We start from the raw sequence: 23,630 nt of genomic DNA on the forward strand, positions 1-23,630 counted from the left end.
ATGTAATACGATATCAGTCTGTTGCCATTTCACCACTATCCAAATTTTCCTTCAAGATGGGTAACCAAGTACAATATATTTCTAAGGAGCTTTTCGGAATGCAATTCTCTACAGATATTAAAATATATGCTGATTCTTTTAGCTTACGTCTCTTAGAGTGAGGCTCATTGAATTTTGGCTTTCGAAAAGTCAAGATAAGTACCTATTTATTGTATTAGAAAATTTTTTGGTAGGCAAAATTTTTGAATACAAGTTACTGGTATATATAACATTTATCTCTGTGAAAAATACTTTGATTTTACGCAGTAACTCATCGGAGTAAACTAAAAAGTTTGCCCTTTCTACACTTGTAAAAAGTTCTCCATTATAATTTTCATATTTTTCAGATTGTGAAAGGTAAAAATTTCCCAAAAAAGTCGATAGAAAACTATAAAGACAAAATGACATTTTGTTTTTTTTGTGACAAAGATGTTTCACATTTCTCCAGACATCTGAGAACTTGGCACCCAAATTAAATATAAGTTCAACTCAAAAGAAAAGCGTCAGGCTTTGAGTGTTTTGGGATAAAGAGGAAGTTATGTGAAAAATCAATCTATTTTGCAACTAAGGCCAGTGAGGCAGGTTAAATCAGGAATACTATTATGTAGCAGTGAGTTTCTTCCCTGTCCCCATTGTTTAGGGTTTTATAAAAAGAACAGTTTATATAGACACACAAAGAATTGTGATAGTAGGCCAATATCAACTCAAGGAAAAAGACAAAGTTCTCAACACGAGGGTCAAACAGATTGAATTTTTATAGGCTCTCTGGTAATACTTACAAGACAACAAAAATTTCAAAACTGTTGCTTCTGGCAAGAGAAGTAGGATTGGACTTGAATCATATACAGGGTGTTTCAAATTCACCATAAGGATCTCGGAAACTATGAGAGATACGAAGATGGTTGAATTAGTAAAAAGTTGCGCATTTACCTGACTAACAATATACCGTTGAGAAATTTCTGAAATTCCGAATATACATGGAGATATCCGGAAAAACCAAAAATTTCGGAAAATGGTTTTTACTTTTTTTCTGGTTTCATTTTTTGAAGGATTCGAAAATAAATTGCACTTCCACGTTGCCACTTTTTCACTGCTACATACTCTACATACTCACCAAACTCGGTGAGATTTTGATCCAATAACTTGAATATAGTTCGATGTGGTTATCGTCTTTCGGGATACAAGTTTTCAAATAATTTCCGATGTCCTAACACTGTTTCTATCGTATTTGTAATGAATTTGTATTATATCTCTTTTTTCTTCATTCGTGAAAGCCATTTTTCGACAAAAAATCAATGACTTGTACAATAACAAAATGTCATTGAGTGTAACAAATTGAAGGTCAAATTCAGAAATATCAAAGTCAAAGGCTATTATGATAAAAATTAATTATTTTCAATATCTCCAATTTTTCGAAAAAGAATGTTAACTTATGATACATAATTGAAAAGGTATTTCTGTATTGAGAGAGATTTCGAAATATGTGGAATAACGTGCTCTTTAGAGATAGGTCCAACAGTAATATTATGCTGTTATAGGTCAGGTCACCTTTGGGTAAGAGCTCGATATTGGTTGAAAATCTAATTGATGCTTTACACACCAAAGGTGAATATTATTATTCTTGGTGATTTTAATTTCGATTCACTGACCCCACGTAATGACTTTAAAAAACTATGTAGCAGTCTTTCAGCATATAATCTGTTTGACGTTGTCAAATGGCCAACTAGAGTGACACAATATACGGCGACAATCATTGATCACTTATTTGTCAACTTTTCTGACAATGGGACAACTTGTGTTATCGATATTATTTCTGACCACCGCACCATAATGTTTTACCCAGGTATTGATCACAAATCACAAACCCATACTGATGATTACAGGAGATTCTTCAAAAATAACGCAGTTGAAAACTTTATTACAGATATAAAACATGAAACATGGCTAGAACTTTATTGTATCTCCGATATGGCTCAGGCATATCAGTATTTTTATAATAATTTCATGCTTTACTTTGAGAAGCATTTACCAAAACGCAAAGTTCTCAATCAAGTCAAAGGGAAATGTTGGGTTACTAATGATGTGAAAAAATCTAGCATGAAGTTGAAAGACTCGTTCAAATTAAAAAAACAAATTCCTTCACTATCAGATTTGTATATTCAAGAAAAACGTAAATACAATAGTCTTATTGATTCAGCAAAGAAACAATATTTTCAACAGAAAATTGATAAATCGGATAATCCAGCAAAGACTGCATGGAAAATCGTATCCGAACTCTCAAATAAAACAAAGAATGTATGAAACATAAACCTCAAAATAGATAATGACTTGATCGAAGATGATGAATCTATTGCTGAAATATTCAGCGAATACTTTGAAAACGTCACTTCGGAAACCATATCAAAAATTGTTATGCCCCCACAAGTAAATTGTGAACATCTGATGAAGAAATTAGGTAATCATCATAATTCTATTGTAACGAATTAAAGCATTGACTGTCTTAAACAAATTTATTTTAACAATACTTCACTATCACAACTAATTTATTTACACCACTCAGTAACTAACGCTTAATTTATCTTCACCGTTTGTTAACCGCTCGATTCGCTTTCTTGGTACAGACTACTCTTCGGGACGATTAGCGACGTTTTAATATCGTCAACGAACGTTCCGGATCCCTCTGCGGATTTCGGGACCCATCCGGAATTTTCGCGGTATGCGTCATACTGGGAACCGGAACGAGTTCCGCAACTTCGGTGATAAACCATGGCGGCGCTTAGGATTGTACAGCCAAACTAGGTCGCCGATTTCGAATCCTCCAGCATTCGCCTCGATGTCATAGGCCTCCTTCATCCTATCGCTGGCATTCCGGATGTTCAGACGGACTCGTTCATGAATGTCGTCCATTCTCTGCCGAAGCTTGCTGACATAGTCTTCCCCCGCAGTGTCTTGTTCTGGAGGCATCCCAAATTTTAGGTCGCAAGGAAGCCGCAGCTCTCGTCCCATTATAATACTGGCAGGGGTTTGGCCGGTTGACTCGTGCACTGCCGAACGATAAGCCAGCAGGAACAGGTGGAGGTATTGGTCCCAGTCTCTTTGATGGTCAGAGACTACCTTGGACAAGTGGCGGTTTATAGTCCTATTCATTCGTTCCACCATTCCATCGGACTGTGGATGTAAGGCTGTGGTTCTGGTCTTTCGAATGTCCAACAGTTTACATATTTCTTGGAACAGGTTGGACTCAAAATTTCTGCCCTGGTCCGAATGCAGCTCCAATGGGACACCGAATCGACATATCCATTCCTTTACCAGGACGTCAGCGACGGTAAAGGCTTCCTGGTTGGGCAGGGCATAGGCTTCTGCCCACTTGCTGAAGTAGTCCATGGCTACCAGGATGTATTTGTTCCCATGGTGGGACTCTGGGAACGGGCCGGCGATATCGATGGCGATTCTCTCGAAAGGACTACCCACGTTATACTGGCGCATTGGAGCTTTCGGTCGTATCCTAGGTCCGTTACTGGCAGCGCATACAGCACACTTTCTGCACCAGTCCTTGACGTCGGCTTGACAATTAACCCAGTAAAACCGTTGTCTTACTTTCTGGAGGGTCTTCGTTACTCCCAGATGTCCTCCAGTGACTCCATCATGTATTTCTTTGAGCACCTCCCGTCGTCTGCTCCAGGGTACCACTGTCTGGTGCCTTTCTTCTGCACCGTCTTCAGACTCCAACGCCCGCTTCAGAACTCCGTTTTCCAAAGTAAGGGAGTTCCATTGTGCCCTGTAGGACTTAACCGCTGGCGAATAACCTGCTACCTCCTGCCACGTTGGTCTTTGATTGCTTTTCTTCCATCCGATGACTAAACCAAGATCTGGGTCTTTCTCTTGGTCTTCCTTGATCTTATCATCCTCCCAGTTGTCGTCTACAGCTGTAGTTCTACAAATAGCTGCTTCCTTCTCTTCTGCTCGTCGACAATGTGAGCAGTCATCGGGGCAAGGTCTCCGTGATAGGGCATCTGCGTTTTTATGGCTAGTCCCAGCTCGATGTTCTATTTCGAAGTCAAATTCTTGTAATCTCTCAATCCAGCGCGCTACTTGGCCCTCGGGATTTTTGAACTGCAGAAGCCATTTGAGAGCTGCATGGTCCGTTCTCAACAGAAATCGTCTTCCATACACGTATTTGTAGAAATGCTCTACTCCTTTGACTACGGCCAACAGCTCTCGCCTGGTGACACAGTAATTACGCTCTGGTTTACTGAGCGTTTTGCTGAAGTAGCCAATAACTTTCTCCTGTCCATCCTGGATTTGAGAAAGAACTGCTCCAAGTCCCACGTTGCTGGCGTCCGTATCCAAAATGAACTTTCCATCAGGTAAGGGATAGCTCAAAACGGGAGCGTTGATCAAAGCTCTTTTAAGCTTTTTGAATGAGTCTTGGCATTCCTCAGACCACTGGAACTGGATCTGCCCTTTTGTGAGGCGAGTCAATGGTTTGGCGATGTTGGCAAACCCCAGCACATATCGGCGGTAGTCTTTTGGAATGGGCCAGTCCTTAACTGCTTTGATCTTTTGTTCGTCTACCGCCACTCCTTCCCCAGAGACAACGTGGCCAAGATAACGGACTTCTTTCTGGAACAGATGGCATTTCTTGGGACTCAGTTTTAATCCAGAACTCCTCAGACGCATGAACACCTCCTCCAGATTTTTCAAATGATCGTCGAACGATTTTCCGACCACGATTATATCGTCGAGATACACTAGACACGTCTTCCATGAGAGACCTTTGAGAACCGTCTCCATCAATCTCTCGAAGGTCGCTGGAGCATTACAAAGCCCGAATGGCATAACCGTAAACTGCCACAATCCTGAGCCGATGGTGAAAGCTGTCTTTTCTCGATCTTCTGGGGCCAATTCAACTTGCCAATATCCACTCTTCAAATCCAAGGTCGAGAAAATTGTGGAGCCGGCTAGCGTGTCTAGGGTGTCGTCGATTCTTGGAAGAGGGTAGCTGTCTTTCTTTGTCACGTGATTTAGTTGGCGATAATCCACGCAGAACCTTGTCGAGCCGTCCTTCTTCTTCACTAAAACGACTGGGGAAGACCAGGGGCTGTCAGAAGGTTTGATGACTCCTTCTTTTCCCATATCGCTGACTATCTTGTCTGCCTCTTCTCTCTTGGCAAGAGGGAGTCTTCTAGCCGATTGCCGGATTGGTCGGGCATTCCCAGTGTCGATTTTATGCTGAACCACATTCGTTCTGCCGCCTTTTCCTTCTCCAATATCGAAGATTTCCTGGTACCTCTTGACTAACTCCCTCAATTTAGATCGGTGAGTTGATGGTATGTCTTTGGAGGAAATGTCAATTAACTTCTCCAACTCTTTAGGCAAGTTGTTGGCTTGGCTAACTGAACTGCGTACACTCCGTATGACAGAGGAAATGGACGAACAGTGCCCCAGCATGGTTCCTTTCTTCAAGGTCACGGGAAAGTAGTTGACATTCATGACCCTGACCGGCACAACTTTATCAACACGCAACAGGGTCTTCCCCAGTGCAATTCCTCGTCCAATTTTCTCGTCATGTATCTTGGGCTCGAACATTACCACATTCCCGCTGCTCGCACCACCGTCCAAGCGAGCTTCTAGTATGGTTTCAGCCCTCTCAGGTACGCACACGTCTTCGGCCAACAGGACTCTAATCATCTCTTCGCTTCTTCCATGAAGCACCAGCTCTTCTCCGCCGACACGTAAGACGCCGTCTTGATTCCTTTTCGATCAAGTACGATTTCAAGCGAGATTTGAACAAAGGTGCAGGTGACTTCGAACATATCATTGTTCTGCAATGGGGAACATCAAAATTATTTTTTTGTCTGGTATTAAGATGGTGAATATCAGATCTCAGTATAAATTAAACTTTTTTTGGGAAAGAAAGTTTTTGGCTTTCTACTACTCCATCTTGATACAAAAAACAAGGATGAGGGAATCTTCCAAGGAACGGAAGGAAGTAATCAATTTTAAAATGAGTAACTCTATACATGGATGTGTAGATCATGCAAAGAAGTAACTTTCAGACACAAACTGAAAGAAAGTCCTCCTGAAACAGCTACTTTCATATAAACATTGAATTACACGAAAGAAAAAATTCTTTCGAAACAAATACTTCTATATGAACACTGAATTATACAGAAGATACTTTTCTCTACTCAGTTTGTATTTCAAACATTCGTTGTGGAATAAAAATCAGATATCATTCACATGAGTTCTACTTTAAATGAACGGTAATAAATTGCACTTACATGGAACACTGTCACTCTCACTGGTATACACCGATGTTTCGCCTTTTAAGACACTTGCCACAAGGCTCTTCAGTACCAAATTGGATAACATTATAGAAAATACACACAGTTCATTCATGAATTACGATTTTTAATGTCACGGAATAAGCTTGATCTGCTTGTGTCATTGATGACATCGTAATGTCATTCATTCACCTATTTGATTTAATACCAGCCAAGAGGAATCTTATTTGAATTGAAGGGGTTATATTTTTAGGAGTGATCAATTTTTGGGAAAGAAAGTTTTTGGCTTTCTACGACTCCATCTTGATACAAAAAACAAGGATGAGGGAATCTTCCAAGGAAAGGAAGAAAGTAATCAATTTTAAAATAAATAACTCTATACATGGATGTGTAGATCATGCAAAGAAGTAACTTTCAGACACAAACTGAAAGAAAGTCCTCCTGAAACAGCTACTTTCATATAAATATTGAATTACACGAAAGATCTATATATATATATATATATATATATATATATATATATATATATATATATATATATATATATATAGTGCGTATGTAGAAAATTTTTTTTTTCGGAAAGGAGCCTTGTGATAGCTCATTTGTATGTATTTCAATTCTCCATTCGGCATTTATTACTTTTGGAAATAGGATCAGCCGTTGCTGAGTAATTAGCAGTTTTATATTTGTTTTGAGAATTATTGTTATTATTATTTATTTATTAAGTAGGCAAGCCTAATATACAAAAAAAGAGAAATTACAAATTCATAAATATCTCACGACATTAACTATGTAAATATAATAACATTTTATAGTACCTTTCAAAGAAAACCAAATATACATACATATCTGTAGATCGTTAGGTTAGTTCACATTAAAAAATAAAAAATTACAAATATCATGAGCTGTCACTAATATACTTCTTTAATGATGACTTAAATTGGTTTATTGAATTAGATTCTTTTACAAATTGTGGTAGTTTATTAAATTCGTTTAAGCCTTTATGAAATATACTATTCATTCCAAATTTAGTGTTAGTTTTATTAATGTAAAAATTGTTATTTCTTCTCCTATTGTAATCATGAACTTCATTATTTCTCAATAAGAATTTTTGAAAGTGATTGGGTAGCAATCCTTTATGCAGCTTAAATATAAAGATCATAGTTATATATAATATACGTTCTTCAACTGAAAACCAGGTTAGACACTGTAACATCGACTTAATTGCTGAGTAACGGCTACATCCCAATATTAATCGCATGCCCAGATTTTGAAGCTTTTGCAATTGCGCTATTTTATTTTCACCATGTAGAAAAAGTAATGTTGTACAATAATCAAAATGAGGTTGTATTAGGCTTTTAAAAAAAGTCAACCTAGCATACATAGACACTTTTTTACATATACGAGAGAGAAAAAAAAGTTTTTTAGATATTTTTTTACAAATAAAATCAGCATGACTATTTAGTTTAAAATTTTTATCAATTATAAAACCCAAATATTTTATTTCGGTCACAATTTCAATGCTAACATTATTAATTTTTATAACAGCATTTGCCCAAACAATTTGATCATACTTATGAGATGATGTCAAAATCATACTTTTTGTTTTACTGACATTTAGTTTCAGTTTATTAACAAATAAATATGTTTCAATGCTATTTAAAGACCTATTCATTTCAACAATTGATTGATCCAAATTTTCATGTATACAATAAACCAATTATCATCTGCAAAAAGATTTATACAGTGTGATCCAGATATGTGATTAATATCATTTAGGTAAATAATAAAAAGCAATGGACCTAACACACTACCCTGGGGTATGCCACTCTCAATTATAAGTTCATCTGACAATTCTTTTCCAAATTTAGTTTTTTGTCTTCTGTTGAATAAGTAACTTTGAACCCAATCAAAAACAATCCCTGATATCCCATAATATTTTAATTTTTCAAGTAGAATATTTCGATCAATTGTTTCAAATGCCCTTTTAAGGTCGAGAAATGTCGCAACAATGTACTGATTTCTATCAATTGTATTTTTCCATTCAGTTATTAAAAATTATAGAGACGTTTCACATGAGTGTCTAGCTCTAAAACCTGATTGGTTGCCTATAAACAATTTATTGGTATAAAAGTACTAAATTAATTGGTTATATACAGACATTTCTAACACTTTTTCAAGAGTTGGTAGTATATTTAATGGTCTAAAATGTTCAGCTTTAATTGAATTAATTTTCGGTACAGGAACAACAGTGGAAATTTTAAATTGATCTGGAAACACACCGGTTCTAAGTGACGTGTTAATTAAATTTAATATTGCGTACCCAGCTACATCAAAGCTTTTTTTAAGAAATTATCATTTAAAATTTCTGCTTTGTTGGTTTTGTCAAGCGAGAATATAATATTTCTTAGTTCATTAATTGTTAAAGGCGTGAATTTAGTGTAATTAGCTGATATAACAGGGTAGTCATGGGTCCATTGCTGTACAATTTGAAAAACTGAAGTTATTTCATTTACACTATATATGAAATATAAATTGAAATTATTAGCAATGTCTATTTCCTTATTTAAAATTACATTTTGATTATTGATCTCAAACTGAATACGGCTAACAACATCTTGTTTTGGTTTAACAAGTTTTTTAAGACACTTCCACATTTCCATACTATTATTTTTATTTTTGTCTAAGTTTGTTCAAAATATAATATCTCTTTTTCCTTTAGTAAAACAACATATTGATTTCTAATGATCTTATAGACATTCCAAAGTTCTTCTTTTAGACCACCCTCGCAATGCCTAAAATTGTAATATGCATTATTATGCTCACGTCTTTTTTCTTTAAGTTCATCATCAAAGTAGGGTAGGTACATAATTACTTTTGAGATATATTGTTTTCTCAGAGACAATTTCATTAACAATTGTTGACACATTATCAATTAATTCATGTAAAATATTATGGACATTAACTGAGTTATTGTTCCAGTTACAAGAGATTAATTGCATTTATATTATGATACTCTTGATCTGTAAATTTTCTAAAAGTAATTGATTTTTCATGCAATCGAAAGTGTTCAGTGGATAAATTAATGGATATAATGCTATGCTCGGAGATGTTAGGTTCATTCACAACTACTCCAACATTATCATAATTTGTAACAACATAAACAATTAAAGTTTTTGAATCACCACAACATCTCGTATAATCATGAACAACTTGATCTAACCCATACATATTAAATAGTGTTTTCATTTTTTGCTCATAATATTCAGTACTAAAAAAATTGAAATTGAAATCACCAATCACATCTTTTACCATCAGAAAAATGTTTTTCTATCACATCCTCCAGAGCATCAATAAAAACAGGCTTACTGGAACTTGAAGACCTATAAAGACCTCCAATGTTCCATATATTATTACCTATTTTGATTTTTATGAACAGACACCAATAAACCATGTCAGTTATATGAGTTTTACTTGACTTAACTTCAACATCTTCCCTTACAAAAATTAAAACTCCACCCGTATAACGATTTGTGCTATTACATCTAAACATCTGATACCTTTCAATATAAAGTTCAGCATCATCTATCTATTCAGTGATACATGTTTCACTAAGAACAATTACATAAGGCTTATAACAAATAATGTTCAAAAATATATCAGCCTTGTGAACTAAAAAACTACTAATATTTGAATATATAACATGTTGATCAAAACTAGGAGAACTGACATAACGATTCTGAATATTAGGCTCTACTTGTTTTTTAAATTAACAATTTTAGGGACAGAGTTCACATATTTTATAGTTTTAGAAGGGATTATTACATGCTTGTAATAATCCCTTTGAATCTTTTTTTGATCAAAAAACACCTTAACATTACCTGGCAATTTATTCTTATTGAAAAAAACTTGCTTTGCATCCTTTTCAGTATTAAATATCACTTTCACTTCAGATGATGTGGTGCTGCAGGTTTTTCCGGGTTTTCCTGCAGCTGAAAAAGCAAATGCGCCACTGGAATCAATGAAATCGCCCCGGAGCGCCAATTAATTTTTATTGTTGTATTTATTTTATTTTTAAAACTAAAACATATAACACTTTCACTAATCTTATTTTATTTGGATCAAATTTTTCTAGTCTAAATACCTTAACGTTACGATCAAGCAGTTGAATATCTGAAAGTAAACGTTGTACTTTATCGGTTTCATCTAAAATCCTCTGTCTTATCGGTTTTTGTAGACTCACTTACATTTGTTATTATAATATTTTTGCAACGCTCCTTACGTTCTTCCCATTCAGAAATGACTTCCTCAGTTTGGAATAATGATGTATTTGTAACTTCAGCATGGCTAGCGATATGTAAACGTTCAATTTCTGTAAATTGAGTCTCTAGGGCTGCTATTTTCACCTCAATTGCTTCAATCCTTTCATTTAATTGTCCATTTTCCACACGTAGTTGTTGTAGTTCACATACAGCTTTATCAAGACTACTTTCTGTTCATCAACCGAATTGGATATATGTTCTGTAGATTTCTTCAGTTTGGAAAACTCTTTCTCAATAGATTTCTTAAATGGGTTCAGGAACTCAGTAAGCAGCTCTTTAAAGATTGATTTGATTTTTCTCTCATCCATTTTCGGATCACTCTCAGATCTGGTATGGGTGGTAAGTTGGCTATCGGTGTGACCACAATTTACGTACTCTTTATTGTCTCGCTGACATACAACCTTAGCCTGCCGCGCACAGCTAGGATGAAAGTATGAGTGACAAAACTCACATTCAAAGGAGAGCTTCACCCTTATTCCGCAATGCTTACAAATTTTTATTTCATCTTGACTATTATCACACATAACATAACAATAATTCAAATGTTAATAATTACGCACTGAGAGTGCACACTAAGTTTATTAACCAATCTGCAATTCTGCCTAAATTCACTGGACTAAAGGAAATTTGCATATATCACTTTCTTTATCAGTTTACTCTTTTTTGGTACCATGTGGTTTCTTTGGTCAGAAGAAAAAATGAATGCTGAACGCTTCTGTTGGAAATTATGCATTTGTTGTTGAGTTTTCAACCAAATTATTTTGCTCAGTAGATTTCTTGCTCTCTGCCTGACACTTTGATACCAAACACAATATTTAAATAACTCTATTTCACAATTTATTTGATAAACTTTGAAGAGCACACCAAATCGAACTAACCTTGACAATATTCAGCTACAGATATCTGCAAACAAAAGATGAATATGATAATTTCAAGAAAAACTGTATTCAAAACTCATTCCAGTTCACTTCTTGACATCAATTAGGTTTATTTCCAAATTCATTTCTTACATTATGGAATGTTTCTAGGGAAAAAAATTAAAGGACGTCATACAGGTGATTTATACTTTCTATCTTTGCCTTTTCACCGGTTTGGATAATAGTCATCTAGCTATTTTCGAAAAACGTAACATAAAGTGAAAACTCATTTATGTCAGTCATTTTATGTCAAAGTAGTAGATAGGCAGACATGGTTTCTTATAATGGCCCAATATATTACCTGAGATAACACCTCTAGATATTTTTGAGAGGATATTGGTACATCTGAAGTGTATGATGTACAACTGCAGTTCATTTCAGAACTCGCGAATAGAGAAAGAAGTGCTTGCATTCAAATTACCACCATTTCATAATGTGAGAGATGAATTTGTGAATAGACTTCATTAATATCTTTTATTAGAATTAAGTGGAGCAAGTTTTGAATTTTAATTATTTTATTTATCATTTGTTTGCAGATTCGTGAAACGAATATAAAACTGCTAATTAATCAAAGTTAGAAGGGGGTGAACTTTAGACGTCTGCAATGTATATACAAAGAGGCTCATCGAAAACTTGACAAGGGAGTTTTGGGTAACAATATCATAGATATAGAAAAACACTTGAACACGTTGATTTAAGATTAGAGGAAGACCTTGAGCAGTGTCACCATAACCTTCGAGCAGCTGGGTCAACCACCCCTAGTTCTAAAGACAAAAGAAAAAATTTACTTACTTTTTATCTTTCAAAAAGTCCAACTTTGGCACTTGTTTCAGTTCAAATCGAATGTAGGCACTGGGACTTTTGTGGTTGTCATTGTATTCTAACTCTGCTTCTGCGAGAGCAGTTCTAAAAATATAAACCAAATTAAATAGTTTTTAATAAAGATGGAAGGATGAAACATATACCTTGAGGAAGGTGACCAATGGACAGGTTTAACATCCCTATAAACTAACTCTTTTTTATACAGTTTGTAAAACTGACGAAGCTGTGTTTTCACATAATCAACTGTATAGGTTTTGTATGAATTTTTCCAGTCTCCTAATACACCCCAGGATTGGAAAGTTTTCTTCTGAACTTCTATTGTTTTTTCAGCAAAAGTTTTAGCTGAAATATTAAAAATAAATATTCAAATTCATTACAGTAATTGAAAAAAATTAATGAAATCAACGAATCATTTACAATCTCATTGATATTCAAGTTGAAGTATTTGTCTCCCATATTTTCAGAATAATTTTTAAATACCGATACTTTTTCAACTTTCTAAAAAAGACTTCGTTCTCACAATTTGCTCTACAACTTGGAAACTAGTTAAAACTTACTTATTAATCGATAAGACTGCATTTGCAATATAAAAATGACAATTTACTCTGTGCAATTTTAATTTTTCTCAAAAAATACTAATTTACTCATCAATTTCTATTTTGTCCCCTTCAAAGTAGCCCTCCTCAGATATAATATACTTGTGCCAGAGTGGGTCAAAACAATGCTGTTTGGTATTAGATCACAAATGCTATGTTTTTGGGTTCTAGTTTCAAATAGTTGTCTCGTGAAAACTGAGGAGGAAGAAAATGAATCTCATTTAGAAGTTGACGTCATAGCTTAGCTTAGCTTTGCAAAGTACTGCCTTTACAAGCTTCGTTTATTATTGATATTGGTGATTTTAATCTTATGTTGATATCCTACATAACGTCTTTGAAAGAAAGATGTCCTTGCTTACTTATACACGACTATTAAATATTAATCAACTGAAAATCCTAATTTGCTTTGAAATTTCAAGTGTGAAGAAATGTACAAAACAGCCCCAAATGTAGTTCCATTATAAGTACCTTTCGATCGAACTTCAATGGGATTGCAGTTTATTGAGCTAGTAGTCGCTTTAAGTTCAATAGGTAGACCATGGCAATCCCAACCAGGTACATAATGCACCTTGTTTCCTTTGAGTATATGACATCTTAAAATGGCATCTTTCAGAATCTGTAACCATATTTCATGTCAATATTATATCACTTGTTAGTAGTGTAGGCTATTTGCCTTATTGATTGCGTGTCCCATATGTGGTTGGCCATTCGCATAAGGTGGACCATCGTGAAGAACAAATTCAGGTTCTGATAAATGACTTCGTTGCCAAGAATAGAGATTGTCAAATTCAGCTACCTGAAGGACATAAAGATTATCAATTATTCAGAATACGTTTACTGGAAGGAACACTTGCAGTATAAATATTTTCGTCTCTTTCCAGTAACTTTTTATTATCTAACCTCAATGGAAAATTTGATTTGGGTAAAAAAATTGTGTCACTATAAAACTTATTTTTTGATATAGCCTTAGTGCTAAAATAAATGTAGTTCGGTTTTTTAAACTGCCTAAAACTACTCAACATCTTTTCAAATGGAAAAAATTTTGAAAGCTTGAAAAGTAAGGTTATTAGTGATTTCCATTGGCAAAATCGGTACAAACATAATTCTTCGGTCCATAGTTTGATGGTAACACGATGTCATATTATTTGTAGTTACTATTGAACACTAGTGCAAAAATAACGAGCGGCACGCGGCAGTTGAAACTTGGCTTAGATAGTTTCTATATTGTAGTTGGGAAATTTCCAACTGTTGAGAGAATCTGCACTCAGTTCATCTGCAATTTCGATATTTGTTATTATAATTACATTCACAAAATGGCTTCTTCTTTAGGGAAACTGTTATAGAACATTTGTATGTAGACTATTATATAAAAAATAGAACTGATTCGCAACTGTACCGTTCAAATTCGTAACATCTCTAGCAACAATCCGATATCAGAACAAAACAAACCTACTGAAAGATTAAGATTCATTCGTTGATTGTAGATTGACTCGTAGATTGTAGATTGGTTCCCTGGCCCTTAATGTTATGAATATTACTGGAGTTTTTTCCAACACCAAATTGTTATTTTTAACACCTCGACACGTGTTTCGATCACCAAGTGATCATCTTCAAAGAGGAAGATTAAAACTCAATGTTATGTTATGTTAAAAAAAATGTTTAAAATTTGTTTTTCCGTTAACCAGCTGCCCTAGTTTTGAATACAAAAAAGTGTTCTGCCACGAACACAGGGATCTGATTCTTGCAGCAGTCAATTTCACACAGAGGAAAATATATTCAGAGAACACAAATATTGAAGAAAAAGAACGTGAGAAAATAGAAACATTCACTCACATACTTTTTAAATGTCCCATCAACGCTGTTCCGGATTCATGTTGAAAATAGAGCCCATGTCCCATCAACCATTTTAACCCTCTTAAGTAAACTTAACATGAAAATATTGCAACTAATCATCAAACATATTGATTATAACAATATTGAACTGTAAAATGCTTTCAACGAGAATTCCTGAAATAACTACTATTTCCAACTATACCACTGTCACACATAAAATCATATACAACCATACTCTTTGTTTGTACCATACGTCTACCCATTAAGAAATTTCAGCACAGAAAATATCTACAAGAAAAAGAAGATCAACCCAAATAACTAGCAAAACAAGAATGATTACAACGTGGTATATAACAAAGTCACGTTGTAACCCCATGATCGACTTGACTTAATACGCCTGAATCTCAGTGTAATTTGTTACTCTGAGGCCTACAGTTAGAAAAAGAGAGAGATATTGAAGGGAAGAAGAGCGGAATTTTGGTCTACTCCGCCGAAGGGAAGCAAAGACCATAAAAACCGAGAAGAAGAAGAGCGGAATTAACCTATTAACTTGTAAAGTTTTTTCACAATTTGAAATTTATTAATTTTTCAAATAGAAAAAAAACTGTTCTAGCTCCATAATGATTTTACGTAAATTTGGTGGCTTGATAGAGCCTCTTAAATCATGCAACTTCCAAGGGCTGCTTTTTTTTACTTCTCGTGAGGTAGATTTTCATTATAACTATATAAAGCTTATCTGTATGTATTGTATAGGTCTGATTTATCATTTCTTTTTCGCTTAAAAATATAATTTTTTTATCAGGTGTGTAAGTTCTCTACTGAACCAGTTAAGTCTGTGTCTGGCAGTGATAGTCTTGAAGATAAAACCAAAAAAATTAGTAAAGCGATGAGAGCATACCTACAAAGAGCTAACGAACATGATGAATTTATGAAGAAACAGAAAGAGGAATTTCAGATTGGAAAAAGGCATCTGGCTAATATGATGGGTGAAGATCCTGAGACTTTCACCCAAGAAGATATAGATGTGAGTGATGGCAATCAAGCAAATGAAAACAGAAAATGAATTGACTAGAGTACTTCCTCAGTTGGACCAGCCCGACTAAGGAAACTAATAAGCTCAAAATACAGTCAAACTCCCATTCTCTTAAAAAATGTTTGAATAATTATGATGTAAACTGTGGGCCTCCATCAGAAATGACAAATTTCAAAATAGCATGTCTGGCAAAATTACCTCAATTTCATCTATTAGTGGTGTCTTCATTGAGAGTTTCCATAGTTTAAAGATTATTGAACAAATCAGAATTTGCCAATCACAACTATTTAATTGGCAATCATTAAATATAAATAGTTGATAAAAAGCAAATTGTAATAATCAATAGTTGAAAAAAAAAATGTTTTGAATGAATCAAAGAGTAAATCCTTCTGAAGATTTGCTATGAATTTGGAAACATAAAACACATAGGTTTGCATCATCTTCAATTCTTCATTTTATTCACTAATAATTTTCTTAGTGAATTGTACTTAGGCATACACCTAGATCAACATCTTTGATTTAATATAGTTAATATTTATTGTTATGTATCGTTTTATCCTTTAGCAGTTAACTTTTATCAGTGCGTAATTCAATTGATAAAACTCCCCAGCAGAGCAATAATATATTTTTAGAATTTTTTTTTCTTTAAATTTTTATCATTTAAGAAATCACCAATACCAAAAAATTTGTAAAAACAAAAACTGACAACACATTTTTGATTAATAGGTGGTTCATAAAATAGACCACTGGCCACAAAATGATACATGAATTTGAAAGTATCCATTTATTCAAAAATAATATTTACAAATTTAGTGAAACTCAAAACTTAGGCATGGAAATTTTGTAAACAGTTTTTACACTTTTCCAATCATAAGGAGACTTTACAAATGGAACTGTGATACACTACAGTGTTTTTGAGCTTCTGAAAGTTTCAAGACACAGTAAAACTTACTGGAAATATTGAAGGGTTGTGACATCAATTTTTCATGAATCAGATATAATACCTAGACATAAATTTTATTCGAGAAGTTATTAGGACTGCAATAAAAAAACAATAATTTATCTGAGTATCAAGTTGAAAGTCTCAGGAGTAACAGGGTGAAAAACAGGTAATAAATGCTACAATGAACATAGGTCTGTATCCAAATTTCAAAAAAAGTTGAGGGCAGTCTAAGTTGAAAGACAACCTTTCTTCAACGAGTCAAACGTCCTACAAGGCTAAATGACAATGGATGCATATTTTCAAGAAACTTGGTACATCTACTCAATACATATTGGAAAACAATTTTGTGTGTGGAATGGTTGTACTACAGAAGGAGCAACTTGATAGGAATGATTTTTAGCCAATCATTTTTTGAAAAATATTAACAGATAATTTTCATTTACAGATATGAAGTGTTAATTTTTAAAAATAAAAAAATAGGTAATTCGGATGAAACTAATAGACTTTCAATTGGTGGGATTGTAATCTCTGGCATGAAATGAATCCACCAAAACAAGATACTGCTTTTTGACGTGGGTTTTGCTAACAGTATTTTATTCTGGTGTAAAAGTGTTAATGGATAACAGACTTTTGTTTGCTATAACTTCTGAAATATTTCAGAGTCACAGTCACCTGGTTTCGAAACAATGTGTTGATATTTATAGAGCAGACACCAATGATAGCTTAAATTATACAGGGTGCAACATAAGTGCATTAAAATATTCAAGTGACGTATTCCTGAGAAAATTTTAAGAAAAAAAGTCTATGAACTTGTGTCCGAAAATGCTTTGTTCCGGAAATACGGGGTGTTGAAATTGATTTTTTTGTTCCCTTTTTGAAAATAACTCTTGCAAAAAATAAGTTATTTGCACGAAATTCGGTACCCTGGGTTTTTTTGACGTGGAAATCATAATTTCGTATTAATTTTCATGTAACATCTAGAGGGCGCTGCGTACGCTGTCATTATTTATTTCAAATTGCTCTAACTTTTTTGACAGTAAACTTTTGGTACTTTTCTTGAAAAAACCTAATTCCCACACCTTTTCCAAGTAAAATAGATACACGTCCTCAACAACGCTGGTGATCGTTTTTGAGATATTTACAATTTTCTATATCGATGCATATTATTTTATAGCCAAATTTGATTTCAATAATTTTTGTCACATTTCACATTTATGCTGTAACTACTAAATTCTAATCTTTTCCTCAGAATGCTATTGAATATTTATTTCCATCTGGACTTTATGAGAAAAAGGCAAGACCTCATATGAAACCTCCAGAGGAAGTATTTCCTCAAAGAAAGGCTGCAGAATTTGATGAAACTGGAAGGCCACATCATTTCCTATTTTATACTGGAAAACCAAATTTTTATCAAATGTTATATGTAAGTATGATAGTATTGAGTTTATAACATATAAATAGTCTTAAAGCACCATTTAGTTGGAGTGGCCCACTATAAAACAAGACGGTCTCTAAATGAGAAAATTTACATATAGAATAGTGATATATGTATAGGATAGGTAATGCCTCTCTCCCTATTTACTTATATGAACCTAGACTTACTTCCCTCAAAGTCATTTGGAAATAATAAAAAAGTCTATTCAGATATTTATTCAACATACACAGTGTGTGTCACATCGAGCTTTGAGACGAAGAAGTGAAGTTATCAATAAATGTTTCATATGAAAGTTTTAGATGTCAATGCATTGGGGAATTTTTGAAATATTTTCCAATATACATATCCAAAAAAGCAAGCATAGAAAAGATAGGTTTATTTGAATAAAGTACCCTATATTTAGATTCCATCAGGAAAGTACTTTTGAAAAATAAGAGATTGTATGTGTATGTACGGAGCGGTTAGAAGTCACTCCAAAAATAACATAACAAAATGGATGTATTAACTGTCCCCATTTTCAATGAAAACTCTTTAGAAAAGTATGATTTTTATGAAGATATTTTTAAAATGTAGTGTTTTCAGTTTCTGATTCTGAATAAAACTAGTTGACTATGTGAACTCTTTCTTTGCTTCCTTTCTTTCTTGTACATAAAGGGCGTATTTGATAATATGCCCTTTATGTACTCCATGACACAAGCTGCAGGTTGATAGACCACAGGCTCAGAGCACGTGTAGCTAGAGGTTGTCCTCAGAGGGTTGTTATCCCCACTCTTATGGAAGTAATGGGCTGAACCTAAGCCCAATGAAATCAATCATAGTAGAATGATGACCAAAACAGGTTCCAGAACCTCTGAAACTTCGAGGTGAAGAGATGAATCTCTGGGGGGAGGTAAAATATCTGGGAGTGATACATAGGTGCAGGTCAGATGCACCTATGAAAAGATGTGGGGCTTAAACCAGACATGATGTATTGGCTTTACACCGTGGTGGTTAAAGCCATGATAACATAAGCATCTATGATGTGGTGACCAAAGATGAATCAAACGACCATTATTAACGAACTAAGCAGGTTGCAAAGACTTGCGTGTTTGGAAATAACAGGAGCAATGAAAACATCCCCTATAGCTGCATTGAAAACATTTCTAAATCTTCCTCCTTCACATCTAGTAATAATGGAAGAGGCAAAAGTGGGCCATTTCAGACTGGGAAACTCACTGAGTTATATGGGATCGGGTAAAACAGAATATGTGGAGGAACCAACTTTCAAGGTGTGGTGTGGAACACATGAATCGTAATAAAAAATTCTCTGAAATGAATGCAGTCAAGCTGCTAAAAATTAATTCCATGAAAATCAAAAGATAGATAGATAAGTAGATATTATTCTGATCATTTCTATATTAATTTCAATTTAAGAGCCACCACAGTTGTCAGTTGATTGGTCAAACCACCAACGCTGACAGGCTGAAACAGCTGTCTACTAGTAGACTATATATCTAAAACTTTTATACAAAAAGCTTCTAATAGAAGCTCGGTGTGACACCTAGTGTATAAAGAACAATTTGCATAACTCCCCATAAATTAGTGAAAAGTATGAAATGATTGATTGATTGATTGAAAATTTCAATTCAACAGTCAAAATTATGAAATATTATCAATAGACATGTCAATTTTTATTTGTTCTGAAATTGGTGTTTTTCAGAATGCAGTTCAATACATGAATGATATTGAAAAATTTGAGGATACCATGATTCGAAAAGGATTGACTCCAGACCCAAATCTCACCCTGTAAGTGATTTAGACTGCAGTAATAATGGTAGTATATAACTTCAATAAACGAGAAATATCAATACTTGTGAGAAGTAAGTTTGTCGACGGGAGTTGAAGGTTCGCATTTTAAATCATTCAAACGAGTGATGACCATGAGAATAAGTTATCAATGTAAACAAATTCAGTAGTTGATTTCAAATAAATCCAAGTCAGTATTGATGAAGTCATTTGTTGGGAGGGTTTTTATTTGTGATGATTTGAATGACATCAAATTCACTGAATAAGTGAATAAATAAGTAAATTTCCTAGGAGCTATTCAGGTGAAAATCTCACTAGTCACCTACAAAAAATGTACAGTAAACTTAATTCAAGCTATTATTCAATCAAATAGTTGAAACATAGTTTCAATAGGTTTGGTTTGCTGAATGTTCATTTTGTGAATGCATACTGTCATCAGTTTGAACATCATTGCTTGGTGATGTAAGAGGGAATTTTTTAGAAACGTTTTTCAGAAACGAGTGTTATCATTGACGTTAAATCTGGGGTTTCAAGACCAATTTTTAAAAGCAAATGCTTGTTGACTACACCTGCAGTATATGTAATGAAATGTGTCACTTTTGTGCAGAAGAACCTTGATTCGTACATAACAAACTTGAGCATTCACAGTCAGGATACTTGCCGTACCACTGTTCTAAGAGTCCCTTCGCATTAGAGTGACCATTTCAAAAAATATCCATCATACAATGATATCAATTTTTAATATAGTCTTCCACTTTTTATAAATTCTGAAACAGGAAAGAAAGTAAGAAATTTAAAACTTATTATTATACAAATGTTACTTACCCCTACAGGAATAGGGAATATTTAGAGGAAACTAACAGCTGAATACTTATATTTTCGTCTGCTGTCAAGTTTTACTTGTTGTTATTGCTTCCGTTTCAGTGTTCTGATGGTGATGTTATTTTATTTTATATGTTGATGAATATTCACACCAAGGACAATTACCATATTTTTATTTTATTTATTTACTATGTGTTTATATTCTCAACCTACTAGATGTACTAACTGTACCAAATTGATTAATAACATTATTATTATTATTATTATAGAGAACTGTCTGGTTATCAATGGCTAGACAAAGGTGTTTTGGAAAAAAAAACTGATGGAATCCTTAGGAGACAAAGACTACGAAAATTTTGTTAGTACCTTTGAACGATTGTGCCAGTTACCATATTCATACAAGGCCAAGGATTTTATTTTTGAATTCACGAAGCCACTCATGAATCAAATAAAGACTTATGACGCCCCAAAAGCACAATATGATTCAGATGGTCGAGCATATGTTACAACATATGGTAAGTGAACTTGTTTTAAAATAAAAAGCTGCGACAACTTGTGAGAATGATGAAATATTATTTTGTATGAAATCTACTCATTGCAGAGTGTTTGAGAAAAACTGCTAGAGGTGACGTTACTATTAGAATGCCAGGTACAGGTAAAATCACTATAAATGGACAGGATATGAGTTACTTCAGTGACGTGCAGTCAAGGGAACAGGTAAGTACTTTATTAAGTTTTTGAAACTCCAAAAAACGAATTTACATTTTCTGTAACTTCCTGATGTCGATTTATTGAGTTGTCAGGCAGAGATGAAGTTTTTCTGGCGATATTTCATATACTATGACCCAGGATTTATGTTACAAGAGATGCAATGGACAGAAGATGCTTGAATTCCATTTTCTGATTGTGACACTGAGTTCTGCTTGATAAGAAATGAATTATAATCAATTTCTGAAAAAAGTCGCTCTTGACGGTGAAGTGAAAACCGTTTCTTTTTCTGATAACTTACCCTTTTTGTTCATGTTATGTAAAAAATGTTAGTACGAAAAGTATTGCTGCATGAGGAATTGGATCCCATATAAAATTTCTGGAAGATTCTTTTACTTTGTTAACCTGTAATTTCTTTAAATTGAACAAAATGAATTGTATGCACTCACAAATTGAGTTTACAAATCATTGTTTTACATATCACAATAAAAATTTCCTTCTCAAAATATCTGCCACCAATTTGGGTGATGTCTGAATTTTCTGAAACTGTTATGAATTTCATAGATGTGTATTTCCTGAACCGTGTTCCTTATTCTGTCATTTAGTATTTCTCTACCGTTAACCATATTTTTATATGCCCAGTGTTATTTTTCAAAATATTGAAAAAAGCTACTAGAAATTTTTTCTAAATACAGTTTTTAACCCATGCGCATTCAATTGCACCAGATAATTTTGATTATTTACTCATTTTTAGAAAATGCGTTACTAGCAAAATACAGATACAAAATTCAAATAGAGCAATTAAAATTTGATGAGAAGTTTTATTTGTTTATGGCCTTATATAAGGTGAGTTCATGAAATGTTTATTTTTGAAAAGGAAGATCATTCCTAACAGCTTAACATAATTGAGATGAATACACAGTGTTAACATAAACAATTACTGGAGTTTTATCCCAACACCAAACTGTAATTTTGGTTAAAACTCCAGTAATATTCATTACTACCCAAAGGTTCCAAACAGTGCATCACAAGTATATAAACAATGTAGAAAATAAATTTAATCGTTAATTTATTCATATATTTTTTTGTTTTGAAATATATATGCAAAATTAATAAGAAGTGTAGCTGATAACTTTGATGAATGTCTATCTGAATGTTATCCAAATCCACTATCATTTCAGGTCAAATCTAATCATTTCCATATACTATTCAATTAATTTTTGAATATCTTCATGCCATGAAGAATCAAGAGTTCCCCATATCGTAATACATTAGAAACATTTCCTTTTCAAATTGCACTTTATCTTAAATTGTATGATTCTGAAAAATACATGAGATATGCGTTTTGAATATTCATGCTGAATACGAGTAGTATCATGACAATAAATAATCCAACAAGTAGGATGGAAATCGGCAGCTGTGGCGACAGGTTACGTGGATGAAAGTATTAGCAATGAGAATAATATTTTATACATTATTGTAAATGCTATTGATGAATGTGTAACCTCATTGACTTCCGAAAATGTTAGCAGTATTAATTTTAATGGCATTATCTCCGATTTAAAAAACAAAGGTTTCATACATAATAATACAATTTCGAGCAGCCCAACTGTTCTTTTTACATTCATTAAAAAAGTTTAATATTTGAATAAAGTTTTTGAAACATTTGTTAGTAGTGGAGTTGTTAGTCAGTTGTGCATATTGTTGTGCTCCTGAAATCAATCAATTTTAAGTGGTTTCAAGTGACTCCAAATAAACTAGCTCTATATCAGTGTGTGTAAAAAAGAAAGGAGTATAAAATCCTGGCAAAAGCAATTATGTAAAACTATTGATGAATCTAGAAACAAATAAAATATAAAATTGCAAATAAGCACTGTAAAAATAGTTCAATCTCATTCATTTATTCGTACCAAAGTAAGAGAGAAAAGAAATGAGTACAGTCACACTGAAGAATATTGTCAAATTATTGAATGAAATAAAACAAGAAATATCGGACCTGAAGAAATACTTCAAAAGTGAGATCAAAATACTAAAACAAGAAAATAAACAACTGGAGGAAAAGGTTCTTTCACTGGAAAACCAACTGCA

General features: G+C 33.7%; 2 protein-coding genes across 2 annotated transcripts in view; one reads left to right on the top strand and one right to left on the bottom strand.

Moving 5' to 3' along the window:
- IleRS-m (Isoleucyl-tRNA synthetase, mitochondrial) overlaps positions 1–14,102 on the bottom strand; it is a 43,449-nt gene extending 29,347 nt beyond the window's left edge. Inside the window, exons 1-5 of the mRNA XM_074181886.1 lie at positions 13,838–14,102; positions 13,657–13,779; positions 13,452–13,599; positions 12,531–12,729; positions 12,358–12,471 (exon numbers count right to left, since the gene is read on the bottom strand). Of these exons, the coding sequence (XP_074037987.1) occupies positions 12,358–12,471; positions 12,531–12,729; positions 13,452–13,599; positions 13,657–13,779; positions 13,838–14,005 (752 nt within the window). The 5' untranslated portion in view covers positions 14,006–14,102. The remainder of the gene's footprint in view (positions 1–12,357; positions 12,472–12,530; positions 12,730–13,451; positions 13,600–13,656; positions 13,780–13,837) is intronic.
- Positions 14,103–15,322: 1,220 nt separating this feature from the next.
- The window catches only part of mRpS9 (mitochondrial ribosomal protein S9), a 66,606-nt gene continuing 58,298 nt past the window's right edge, over positions 15,323–23,630 (top strand). Inside the window, 7 exon segments of the mRNA XM_023164356.2 lie at positions 15,323–15,520; positions 15,619–15,840; positions 18,042–18,215; positions 19,927–20,012; positions 21,104–21,146; positions 21,148–21,349; positions 21,436–21,551. Of these exon segments, the coding sequence (XP_023020124.1) occupies positions 15,437–15,520; positions 15,619–15,840; positions 18,042–18,215; positions 19,927–20,012; positions 21,104–21,146; positions 21,148–21,349; positions 21,436–21,551 (927 nt within the window). The 5' untranslated portion in view covers positions 15,323–15,436.

This window comes from Leptinotarsa decemlineata, unplaced genomic scaffold, assembly GCF_025532065.1.
Source record: "Leptinotarsa decemlineata unplaced genomic scaffold, Ldec_3_MD MMD2_tig00026317_RagTag_RagTag, whole genome shotgun sequence".
Classification (NCBI taxonomy): Eukaryota; Metazoa; Arthropoda; class Insecta; order Coleoptera; family Chrysomelidae; genus Leptinotarsa; species Leptinotarsa decemlineata.